This window comes from Populus euphratica, unplaced genomic scaffold (genome assembly GCF_000495115.2).
Source record: "Populus euphratica unplaced genomic scaffold, PopEup_1.0 scaffold44.1, whole genome shotgun sequence".
Lineage (NCBI taxonomy): Eukaryota > Viridiplantae > Streptophyta > Magnoliopsida > Malpighiales > Salicaceae > Populus > Populus euphratica.
Window position 1 is genome coordinate 904,603 of NW_011499865.1, and position 13,037 is coordinate 917,639.

At 34.6% G+C, this 13,037-nt stretch overlaps 1 protein-coding gene across 1 annotated transcript; it reads left to right on the forward strand.

The window, feature by feature from the left end:
• Positions 1–4,697: 4,697 nt before the first annotated feature.
• LOC105126052 (probable phytol kinase 3, chloroplastic) lies at positions 4,698–7,727 on the forward strand. Its single transcript, XM_011026780.1, has 7 exons — positions 4,698–4,738; positions 5,005–5,239; positions 5,868–5,935; positions 6,015–6,146; positions 6,659–6,774; positions 6,937–7,051; positions 7,155–7,727. The coding sequence occupies exons 1-7, from the start codon at positions 4,698–4,700 to the stop codon at positions 7,330–7,332; spliced, it is 885 nt and encodes a 294-aa protein (XP_011025082.1). The 3' UTR covers positions 7,333–7,727.
• The last annotated feature ends 5,310 nt before the right edge of the window (positions 7,728–13,037 follow it).

Consider the following 13,037-nt stretch of genomic DNA (forward strand, 5'->3'; position numbering starts at 1 on the left):
ATTGATTTATTTAACTGTTTCAAGACCAGATATCACCTATGTTATGCATGTTTTGAGTAGATTTATGCACCAACTCTGAAAGCTTCATATGAAAGCAGTCTTTCGGTTTGTCCGATACTTGAAGGGTATGCCTAGTCAAGGCCTATTCTTTTCCTTGAACACTAATTTCAAGCTAAGCGCTTATTCTGACTCAAATTGGACAAACTACCCATTAACTAGGAGATCTACCACAATGTACTTCGTGTTTCTTAGTCTTTCATTGATATCTTGGAGATCAAAATGATAGAAAAAAATTTCACTCTCCTATGCAGAAGTAGAGTATCGTACAATGATAAAAGCATGTTATGAGTTGACATAGCTCCGATGCCTTTTAAGGGTTTATGGCTTTTTCATCATGAACCAACTTTATTATATTATGATAACAAAGCTGCACTGCATATTATAGCCAACCCAGTTTTTTATGAGTGCACTAGACATATCAAGATAGATTGCCACTATATTAAAGGCAAAGTCCAAAACGATTCTGTGATAACAAAACATGTAAACTCTGAGCATCAATTGGCAAACATCTTTACCAAGCCCTTAGGGAAAGAAACTTTTGTTCCTATGATCTATAAGTTAGGAGTGCAGGATATCCATTCTCTAACTTAAGGGGGAGTGTTAAGAATCTTATTAGAAATAGATAACCTGTATACTTTAGGTTTCCTACTATAAAACTAATTCTATAGTATAATAAACTGTAAGACAGTAATTGATTCCTAATCTATTAGAATGACAGTAAATGGACTTGTATAAATACGTGATGTGATTAATAATACAATTCATTCAGCAAATTCTTTTCTCTCTTTTCAATTCACAAATGTAAAGGAAGAAGAGAAGGAATGTGTTTATATCTGAGAGTATATGGTTTCGAACCTTTTTTCTATGTACTCAAGCTTCCTTTTATATTATCTGTCTTAACTTGCTTCATATGACATGTAAGTGGGTAAAGATGTAATCCCATAATAGTAAAATAATATTATTCTGCTATTTGTGCCATCATATTTCATTAATATAAACATAAATTGTTTGTTTGTAATTAATAGAATATGATGGGTATCATAATTACTAACTCAGGCCTAAAGTAGGGGAGACTTAGACCTAAAGTAGGGGAGACTTAGAGTGGGGTAACTTTTTTTATCTATACACTAAATCTAAGTATATATAGGTTCAGTTTGCACGCTGAACCCAAGTGTTATTGAGTTCAGCTATAAGCTGAACCTAAAAAGAGTTGGGTTTATTTATACATTGAAACCTAGGTGTATTTGGGTTTAGCTATAAGCTAAACCCAAGAGGAGTTGAGTTTAGCTATAGGCTGAACTCGGAAGGAGTTGAACGCGAACATGTCATGGCCTAACTTCTAGTTGGGCGCGTCATGGCCTAACTTGTAGTTAGGTGTAAACATATTATGACTTAACTTGAAATTTGAGCATACAAAAAATATATTTTTATTTTGAATTATAACTTTCATGTTATAGTTTTTTTATAAAAAAAAATTAGAAAACCATGAACCATTAATATATAAGCAAAAAAATACTATAAAGCTATATATATACGTTTGTGAAATTGTGGATATAACCATCAAATATATAAGCAAAAAAAAAAAACTATAAAGCCCTATATATACGTTTGTCAAATTGTGGATACATAGAATAACGGAAAAAATCACAAAATCCAATAAGCTACTGACGCAACAGCAGTGAAACGAAAAGGGTTTGATCAGCCTGCAAGAAATCAGATATTTTATTTTTAGAAGTCTAAATAATTTTCATTGATCGACAAAATACGAAGAAGCTGGCCCTTCTTTGACTTTTCCGATTATTAGTCTTGGGTTAGGTTTACTTTTAAACTTGTCAGGGCCTCCCCAGTTGCACTCTTGGATAAACTTAAATTCTTGAAGCAGGGCAAACGTCGAGGGGGGGAAAAAAGAAAATTAATGAATATTAAATGTACTCATTAGTGGTCTGGGCTTTTTAATTATCAACCAAACAAACTCAAGTTCATATTTAATTAAAAACAAAAGTGATTATTTTCTAAAATTCAATATATAAGTGATTTTTTCAGTATTTTGATAATGAATAATTATATATATTTATATTAATATTTTATTTTTTAAAATTTAAGAAATCGGGTAGCTGGCAGTAGAAAACCTAACACTTACCAAAAAATTTATTTTAATAGAATTTAAAAAATTTTAAATAATAAAGTCAATAATTTTTAATAAAAAATTGCATCAAACAAATAAGAATTAGCCGCAATTCACGACTTCTATGGGGAGTGCACTAAAGTCAATCTTTTTGTAGATTTTTCTTTAATGTTAGTTGTGAAATTATTTATATACCACTAAAACTTTTGAAGTTGTTCTTCGTTGCATTGTCTGTGCATAAACTTTCTCCATTTCTTGCTACATGTTCAGTTCAGAAAATCTTATTCATCAATATTCTTCCATGCCACTCGAGCAATATACAAGAGGGGATAGCAACAACAATACGCGCGGCTAGTTTCATGAACATGTGCTTTATGAAAACGTGAGGTCCATATATACTTATTTATGTGAATCCCATTACATAATAGTATTGAGCATAAATTGTTTTTCTTTTGTGACGTTATGAATTTTTTAAATTACAGCTCTCGAAGATTTAAACTCGAGGACCATCTTTCTGCCATCACTTCAGAGTTCATTCGATCCTTTTGGAAATTAAACTCTTTAAAACTTGTTGAATATTAGTATGTACTAACCTTTCTTTAATTTCTCGCAAAAAATGCTGGATGACCATCAATTAATCAAAGTTATACCTTGTTTTGAGGTCATATAAGCGATCTGTTCCAAGGAAAATTGAAACATGTTTGGATTCACCATCTGCCGCTCGATCCTATTTTCCCAAGCAGCCAACATAACTTCTTGTTGTTGTGTGAAATGGATCAGTTGCTTCAGTCTATACACACTTCTGCTTTGTTTTTCTCTATATAATTCAGCTGCAAAAGAATTTTCTTAAAACAATAATATCTAGGCTGGTTCCATACAGGGATATTATCTAGGCTGGTCGTTCGAGTTCAAATTCATAATAAATGGATAATTGGCGGCCGGATGACATTGTCTTTAAGAGATCTGGGTATTGACTTTGATTCAGGATAAAGGATTGCTTTATCAGGTCTCTTTCCTTCTTCAGTTCCTCATATTGAGCTGCGTGAATAATTAAACACCATTAATGCATAATTTTAGTTAAAACTAGTCAATTAAGAAAGAGAGAGGGAGGGAGGGACCTTCTCTGAACATGAGTTCACCAGAACAAGAAGAAAGCTTCTGCTCAATTGAATTATTTTCCATTCGAAGTGATTATGAGTTTTGGCGTTTAGAGTACTTGATCCTAGGACCTGTGGTTGCCACCTTCGCCTGGATATATACATATACAACAAGAGGAAACATGTTAGCGACTTGCAGGACGAATTTATTACATGTTAAAATCGTCGACTAGAGGAATATTTTTGTTACTTGGAGAGCTTTCACTTCTGTTTCAGTTGGATGGTATATTGCATCTGCTTCACCTGCCTGCTTGCCATATTGCATCTGCTTCCGTCGGTATTTTTGGCGTTTAAATAAAAATTCTTGCACTTTAGATTGAACTGAACTGTAGTATTTTTCTTAATTTCATATCGTATTTATTTATTAAGTTCTTTGTGCCAAAGAATTTTATGAATACGGTATAGTCCTTGTTAATTATCGAACACCAGGATTAAATATCAATGCATTGATTGAATATATATATATATATACATATGTGTGTGTATAAAACTCCATTTCAAACGCTTCCAGAGGTATACCTATACTGATCAACCCTCTAATTAATTTCAATTGGTTTAAAGAGATTTTTAAGACAAATTCTCGTTTTCTATTGTTTTCGGGGTCTGTAAACTTATATATTGAGAGTTATGAACTGCTTTTCATTTGTAAATTCTTTCAGTTATAAAAATATTTTGAAGTGTTTTTTTCCTTAACCCTTTCTATTATTATTTATCTGGGAAATGATAGAGATTAATTGCATTGCTTTTTTAATTTATTTTTTCTTCCCGCAGTTCCATGTATTCCTTTATTAATCCAAATTAGTGGCTTATAAAAACGTAAATAACATGAAAATGAATTAAATTAAGAGAATATGCTTTAACTGTTCAATTTGTTTCTTAATTTTCCAAGTGATTGATAGTTTTTTCCACGTGGCCCAAACTTGTACTGTCATAAAAGGGCCCAATTATTAAAACTTTTTTCAAAGGCCCAAAATAAAGAAACACGCTCTCCACAATCCTTCTCACGTCACTCAAGTAAGATCAGCCCAACAGGCCGTCCTTTTAATGGGCTGCCTCATCTCATTTACCATCACTAACCAAGCCCATCTTGCAGAATATCTTTACTAAAAAAAGTGTTTTAAAATAAGAATATTTTAAAATATTATATTCCATAATATCAAATACATTCTACTTAATACTTAGAAAAAAATAAAAAACTTCATAAATATTTTTTTTTGATAAAAATGACATTTTTTTTTAACCCTATCATAAGAGTCTCGTTCTCCTAACACATAGATTTTATTTTTCTTTCCTGTCAGGTGACTGACAGAATTTTCAATCCAATCACACTGAGAGCTGGTCATCAGGACTAAATCATGGACTTAACAGTACTGTCGGTGGTCGGTCTTCACGGAGGGTGACTTTTACCGACAAAACAAAATTGTTTTTAAAATCATTTTTTACTTCAAAATATGTTAGAATATTTTTTTTATTTTTAAAATTTTGTTTTTGTATAAATATAAAAAAAAATAATTGAAAAAAAAAATTAAAGGCGTTTAGAGTGCACTAGCAGACATACGCGAAATTAATACCACGAACCACCAACGCAAAATGTGGTGAGCTACGTCCTCTCCTCGATTTTAATGATTTTGTCCCCATAACAGACCCGGCTCTACCTTGAAGACCGCTTTCGTTTTCACTTCTTGTCACACTATTGTCAACGGTTGTACAAGATTTAGGGTCGGATTTCAGGGACAGCAAAGAACACGGAGGAGATCCAACAACAAAAGCAGCAGTAGCTATGCTTCACCAGAATCCCGTTGTCTCCGATTTAATAGCCACGGGTTTATCCGGTATCATCGCCCTCTCCTTCCTTCGTTCATTTGAAGAAACTGCTAAACGACGTATCTTCGACCAGGTCTTAATTTACCTCCTCTCTCTCGCGTAAGTTTTATAAGACCTAAAGTGCTCGCGCAACTCTTTTTGTTTTTTAAATAAAAATAAAGAGGAAGGGATGCGATCGTGCCTATAAAAGAAATGTAGCTGTTTGTAAGGTGGAGAAGAGACAAAAACAAAAGCCAAACTTTTGTTGTCAATTAGGCCTTAAGAGTATACTAAAACAAGTAAAACTCTTGCGGGCTGCTGCAATGTGGAGTGGTAGTAACCCAGTTGCTCTCATCTTTGCGCGGCCGTTGCGTCAGCCGGTGTTATTTTCGCGTTTCTTCAACCATAGAAAGAAACCGCAAAACATGGTCTTGATCAGGCTATTCCTGCTTTAGTTTTAGCTTGATCCAAGTAAGGATAAACAACACCTGACTCGTCGCATCAAATTTTGATTAAAAAGCTTAATATATATTTTAAAATTTTCTGCTTTTTGGTGGATTCTTTAGGGCTATATTCATTTATTTGCTTCCTAGGATATTTTGTCTATGAATCAAACCTGTTTCTTGAAATGCGGCATTGAATCTTAATCCTCTCTGAATTTTCCATTTGAAATCTCTCATCTTGTCCAGCTAATTAGAGGTCCCTTTTCTTTTCTTGTTTAGAAACTGAATAGGAAGCTTTTGCATATAAGCATCGGGTTAGTTTTCATGCTGTGCTGGCCAATGTTCAGGTAATTTTATGACTTGAGAAGCTTGGCATAATGTTAATATAAATCTGCCCTGTGAAACAGCTATTACAAATTATTGCAGTTCTGGACACCAGGGAGCACTTCTGGCAGCTTGTATTCCTGGTCTTAATATAATACGAATGCTTCTTATTGGATCTGGAATGTGGAAAGATGAAGCCATGGTGAAATCAATGAGCAGATTTGGAGACCGCAGGTTACAACTTACAACTCTGTATATAAAATTCGTCAAGTTTCCTGTGTTAAAATGTCTTACATCCTCTTGCATGGCAGTGGCTCCCTTCTCATTATTGATCCCACCTGGAGGAATAATGTTAAAACATCAAGAAAAAACTCCAAGAATACACATGGGCTGTTAGAGTTTTTTCTTGTCATATTGAACACTATTCCACCCGGAGATATCCCTTTTGCTTTGAGCTGATCAAAGTGCGCAATTTGCTTCTACTTTGTTCCTGTGTCTTATGATTGTATTTGATTTGATGGATTGGAATGTTCTTATTATAGTTATTTTAAAGTGAATTATTTGTTATGAAGATCACTTCTAAGTGGGCGCATATTTTTATATCTTAGATAAAGGTTTCTGAACAAACACTTCTCTTTCTCTAAGTGATCCTTTACTTTTTTGGAGGTTGATACAGCATGGGATTCTTTGGTTGTTTCTTTGCGAGACTTCTCAATTTGACCACCTCAGTTTCCTCTGTTCTTCAGGGAACTTCTTAAGGGACCATTGTACTATGCCCTGACAATTACCGTGGCTTGTGCTATCTATTGGAGGACTTCCCCGGTTGCAATTGCAGCAATATGCAACTTGTGTGCTGGAGATGGTATTTTTATCTGAGTAATATACTTTCTTTGCTTTATCATTTAACTTGACTTCATGCTGATTTAAGCTTTATTGCATGGAGGAATAAAAATTATTGTCTTTATTTTTGTACTGTGGCTAAAAACTACTCTATTTTTTTATTTTTTTACTTTTTTTTTGTCAGGGATTGCAGATATTGTGGGAAGGCGTTTGGGAAGTCAGAAAATCCCATACAACAGAAACAAGTCTATAGCTGGTAGTGTTGCAATGGCCCTGGCTGGTTTCTTGGCATCTCTTGGGTAAGTCTTACTCAATCTCGTCTCATCTCATAACTTTTATGATGCTTTTTGAACTGCTGCATAATGTTGTAGGTTGGTTAGTGATCATGTAATATCGTGACAGGTTTATGCATTATTTCTCCGCATTCGGGTATGTTCAGAAAAGCTGGGAAATGACATTAGGTTTCTTGATTGTCTCCCTCGCCTCGAGTTTTGTGGAATCACTCCCTATAAGTACAGAGCTTGATGATAACCTAACAGTTACCCTAACTTCTCTGTTGTTGGGGAACCTTGTTTTCTGATGTCAAGAATTGTTGCTTGCTTGTGAGATAGCATTCTTAGTTTTGGCACATTCATGCTACGTGTATTATGTGTGTGAAGAGTCAGTGGTCAAAAATCGTATCTGCTAATGCTTACGAGCCCCCTCAGCCTAGCGTGGTGAAAAAATGGCTGCTTCCTGGGTCTTAGTCCGCACCTAGTGAACTCAGTGCTTGTAAGTGGTCTCATCCGCTTATCCTACGGACTAGAGATTCCTTGTTGAAAACCAATTTCACTGTCTATTTTTGTATTTATTTTTCAAATGGAACTCTCGGACAATTTGAATATGAAACCTTTGATTTATGGTTCAGTTCAACTGTTTATTCAATAAACTATCGATACCTCAATTTCATGGTTTTATAAATGCAAATTTGGTACTTTTAGGGGGTTCGAGTACTGGTGTGATGCTTCAATTGTTTGATATGCCCTTGTTGCTTTGATTTTTCACAAAGGATTCCAACTAATGCTTTAATAGGAGTTACTTTACTTCTTGAAGTTTTTCCCCGTAAACGCATATTGCTGTAGTGAGCAAGTGAAGCTTTCACAAATACCAAAGACTATCTCCTGACAATGCCAACTGATACATGCATTATTGTAACTAAGGTGCCGGTTCTAGCAGTACGAGTGCCTTCGATAGAGTGAAAAGCCACTTTATATGGCTCTTCGGAGTATTTTGTTCTACTTTTAATTTGGTAAACGCTTCAAAATCAAATCTAACAGGGTTTAGAGCGCATTTCAATTCAAGCAGGCTCCAGTTGGTTCGGTTTCTTTGCCAACGTGTAGCGTCGAAGCTGCGACGCCAATGCAACTTATTTGTCGGGATATTCGGGAAAGGGACGTCGACAGCTGATGTCAAGCAAAATATGTATCCAAAATTGTTGCCCAAGTCCTTCATCCTTTGGCTAATAGTAGATTAGGGAGCGTTACCGAAAAGACGACACCAGCACAACTCAGGGGAAAAAAACGAAAGGAGTGTCCAATTACTGGGTTCGAAGCAGAACATTGGATTAGAAACCTCCATGGAAAGACAAACAGGAACCTCCTATCAAGTATGAGGCAACTTCTCACCAGTCGAATTCTTGCGATGCAATGACATTTCTTTGAGCATCACCGGCTATCCTCCTCTGTTTCATTGGAAATAAAAGAATATAATTCCGCTGCATCCTGGTGTCTGCAAATACTGATTCCTCTTTCAGTATCTCTAGTGCGCTTGAGGCAAGGAAGCAATACAATTAATAGGAGAGATGGAAGAGATGCCAACAAGAACAAGTAACAATATCAGAGCACTTACGGCGTACTGTCTATCATGGAGGACAATATCTTCTTGTCAAGGCCATCGATGGTGGGTTTGGTTTTTTTGGAGCCATTTTTTGAGAGATTGGTAGCCTCGAGGATAGGCACGTAGCTATCATTTTCATTTTGTAAAGGTTTGGTCAAGGTTTAAAAAGTGGAACTCGGGTGTTTTTTAATCTGACAAATAAAGAACTCTTGATCTCAGGTGACAAAACCTTGTTTTGTTGGATTATCTTTTTGTTGACTGTATAGGGGCCGGGGTTTGCGATGGGCCTGAACGTGTTTAACTTCTTTTCGTCTTGTTCTATAGCCAGGCTACATTCAATGGAGACATGTGGTTTGTCGTTTTGATGTTCCCACTCGCCATGACACTCGTCGCGGGAGGCCCTATCATCTAGGCCCAATGGTTTACTCAGTCTTTGGTTTCAAATGTCAAGGCTCATAATATCCTGTGCTAGAAAAAACTACAAAAAATCTTCATTGAAATCGAGTTTTCTTCGCGGATAATTTTGAGCTAAAAAGGGTGTTACTTGCAAAATAAATCTTTGATACTTAAACCACTCTAGTGTTTTATAGGCAAATAAATTGTATAAAGAGTGAATTGAAATGTAGTTTGAGTTGTTGAGATAAAAATCTTTTTTTTCCTTGCTAAAACATGTAATATATAGCTAGAAATACATAAAAATAACTAGAAAAATATATGGATATATATAGTTGAAAAATTACTATTTATAAATAGTAAACTAAGGTGAGCTAGCTCGATCAGACCAATAGTCGAGCTCAGTTGGACCTAACCAAGAAAAAATAGAAAAGAAAGAGATTGAGGGAGAAAAAATGGTAGTTCTATTGAGTCATAGCCTAGTTGAAACAAAGTAACTCAATTGGATCGTGTCTTAACCAAGCTTAGGTTGAGACTCAGTTGGGTTGCCCAATCAAACTTGAGGCAAGGCTCAGTTGGGCTGCTTAACCGAGCTTCAATATATTTGTTTTTTTGTATTATCATTTGCCCCTCAAAATCTTGTAAATATACATGTTTGGATGACTTTAACTAGCTATAAAGGAGAGAAAATACTTACAATGTATGCTAACATAAAAATATTAATTGTATAGGCATGCTTTTAAATGTTTGTTTGTTGTTTGAATTCATGAGAGATATTGTTAATGTTTTGTGAAGAAAGATTTATTATCTTTTTTAGAGACAATACTTGCAGGGACTTGGAGAAAGTTAGTTATAGGGACTTGAAGACAATTGGTTATATGGACCTAGAGATAGTGGTCATGGGGATCTATAGAAAATTGGTCATGAGAACCTGGAGAAAATAAGTTATGAGGATCTAACAATATAATGAAGATTAATAGAGACTTCTCCATGGTGAAATAAAGGAATCTGCATATCTTTAAAGAGCATGTGAAGCTATGATAATTCAACAGTAATATAAGTTAAACATACTTAGATTCAATTAAAGATCTAGTAATTATGGCATGTTTCTTAACACACCATACAACAAGAATATTATCTAAAGACTCTTCGTGTTTGGAGATATGGAGATGCACTATTTTTTATTCAAAAGATGATAGAGATATAATATATGAAATTTTTTTTTATCTGATGTTATACATCACAAGGATTATTTTTTTCTTCTTTTTTTTATTTGATGTTGTACATCACAAGGATTATTTTTTTCTTATTAATAAAATCAAATTGTTTTCTTATTAATAAAATCATGTGTTTTCTTGCATTTAATGCACCTTGATTTTTTCTTGTTTCATGCAAATAACACACTGAGCACACCTTTTACTCACAAAACCACTGCACTAAGAATTCTTTGATGTTTTCCTTTTTTTTTTTTCCTAAAACAATATTAGCATGACCTCATGTTTTGACAAGGATTTTTGAAAAAATCAAAGTTTTAATACAAAATAAAAAATTAAAATGATGTTTGTTCTAACAAACAAGTTCTGAAAATTGAAATGATATCAAGTAAAAAACCAAAAGAACAACCCAAATGTCATGAAATAACTTTAAGGCCGAGTTTTGGCTATATGAATAATGAGAAACCATTTTGCATATTCGCATGAAAAAAAAAAAGCTTACCAATTCTAAATGCATGCATTTGAAATGAAAAAAAACCATCTTTAATAATCCTTTCACAATGACTAAAAATTCCCTTGCAATCCTTTTTTTAGCTTAATATGTTTTTTAGAAACATAACATTAGATAGGAACACACGCTACACTTAGGGGCATGTGCTAGAAACACAAAAAAAATTCTCAATGATCAAATGTGTTGAAACAACACTAGGGGGCATGAAATAAAAACCTCAATGATCAAAGCTGCCCAAACAAAGCTAGGGGTATAAAAAATTCCAAAGAGTCAAAAGGGTATAAACATTCCACTAAAAATAACTAATATGATGACGTTCAAAACCAAAAGAAGAGAAAATCCAAACCCAAGGGGCCACCATTTTGCAAATCAATTCCAAGGTCAGGAAATCCATAAACCAAAAAGATGTTGAAAAATAAGTACTAGTGAATCTTTATCTTAAAGTCTCTTAAACACCTTTTGAGCCTATAAATATCCTTTTTCTTTATAGCCAAGAGCCAAAGCCTAAATTACGTGCCCAATCAAGCTTCTTTTTTTTTTTATCAAAGGCAAGCATTCTGAATCGGTAGGCAATGTTTTTCTATGCGAAACAAGTCATTATTCAAACAAGCAAAATGAATGCTTTGAAAACTGGTTCTTTAAAACCCTCATATTGGACCTTGAAACCATTGTGATCAATAAAACATCACTTCATATTTTCACCAAAAGTAAAATAAAATTTTTTCAACACTTATACAAACCTATTCATGAGAATCGTTTGAATTTTTCAAGACAAGTGTATTTTAAACAATCAAAATGATTTTTTGTTTGGAATAACTTTGAAATTCCAGAAGTTCATTGTGAAAAAAACTCGTTATAAATAACAAAATTTTCTTTCACATCGCTTTAACTGTAAAGAAAACCTAAATTGAACTTTTAAAGGCATGATCAAATTGGAGGGCAATATAGCAAAACATATAGGGTTGGCTCCATGATTACTCTTCTATAAAAATATGAGATATAATATAGAGCTAACAACCCTTCAGATAAAGGTTCATTGACAAAGAAGTATATTGATGCCATATCCCTCATATAGGTCAAGATCACAAGATGTGACTCGAGTAAGCAAGAGCAAAAAAACAACAAGGTTTGCTATCAGAGACTCAAACTTTTGAGAAAAGAAAAACTCCATGAAAAAAATAAGGCCTATATTTCTGAGGTAAGCATACATGTATTTTTATTATAATGCATTGCTTTCATCTTAGATAGATTAGTGTCTCACCATCACCTTTTCTTAAGTATGCCTTTAAGACATCATCTCTCATATGGTGTGTTTCTTACCTCTTTCCTTTTAAGAGCATCTTAAAGCCCTTGACCATCTCAACTAGTGCATTTTACAATTGTACCTCTTTTCCTTTGAGTGTGCTTTCGAATCCTTGACCATCTTAGATAGTGTGCTTTACAACCCTACCTTTTTCCCTTTGAGTGCGTCTTTGAACCCTCCACAATCTTAGGTTTTGTGCTTTATAGCACTATCTCTTTCCATTTGAGAGTGTCTTCAAGCCCTCGACCATTTTAGATAGTACGCTTTACAACACTACCTCTTTCCCTTCTAGAACACCTTCGAGCCCTCGACCATTTTAAATAGCACACTTTACAGCCCTACCTCTTTCCCTTTCGAGTATGTATTTCGGTCGTATCATTCTTCTCTTTGAGTGCGCCTTCGAGCCATTGACCATCACTGCTGGTGTGCCTTACAGCTCTACCTCTTTCTCTTACAATGCCTCTTTGAGCCCTTATCTTCTAGGTAGTATGTTTTGTAACCCCACCTCATTTCAAGCAGGCCTTTGAGCCCTCACTTTAGTGTAATGCATTTTCTTGACCTTACCTCTATTTGAACAAGCACTTGAGCCCTCAATTCTTGATATTGAGCTTTGTAGCCTTATCTCCCTTTTGAATGCGTCTTTGAGTCATCATCTCCCGGGTAGTGTATTTTCCAACCTGCCTCCTTTTAAGTGTGCTTTAAAGCCCTTAACCACTTTGAGTATTGCATTTTCTAGCCTTACCTCTTTTATAGTGCACCTTCGAACCCTCACCCTTTGGGTGGTGCATTTTCGAACCTTACATCCTGAGTGCACCTTTGAACCCTCAACCCCTAGCTAGTGTGTTTTCTAAACCTATCTTATTTCAATGCGTCTTTGAGCTCTCACCTCCTAGGTGATGAGTTTTCTAAGCCTAACTCTTTTTAAGTGTGCCTTTCAGCCCTCATCTCTTATGTAGTGTGTTTTATAATGCTATCTCCTTTTGAATGTG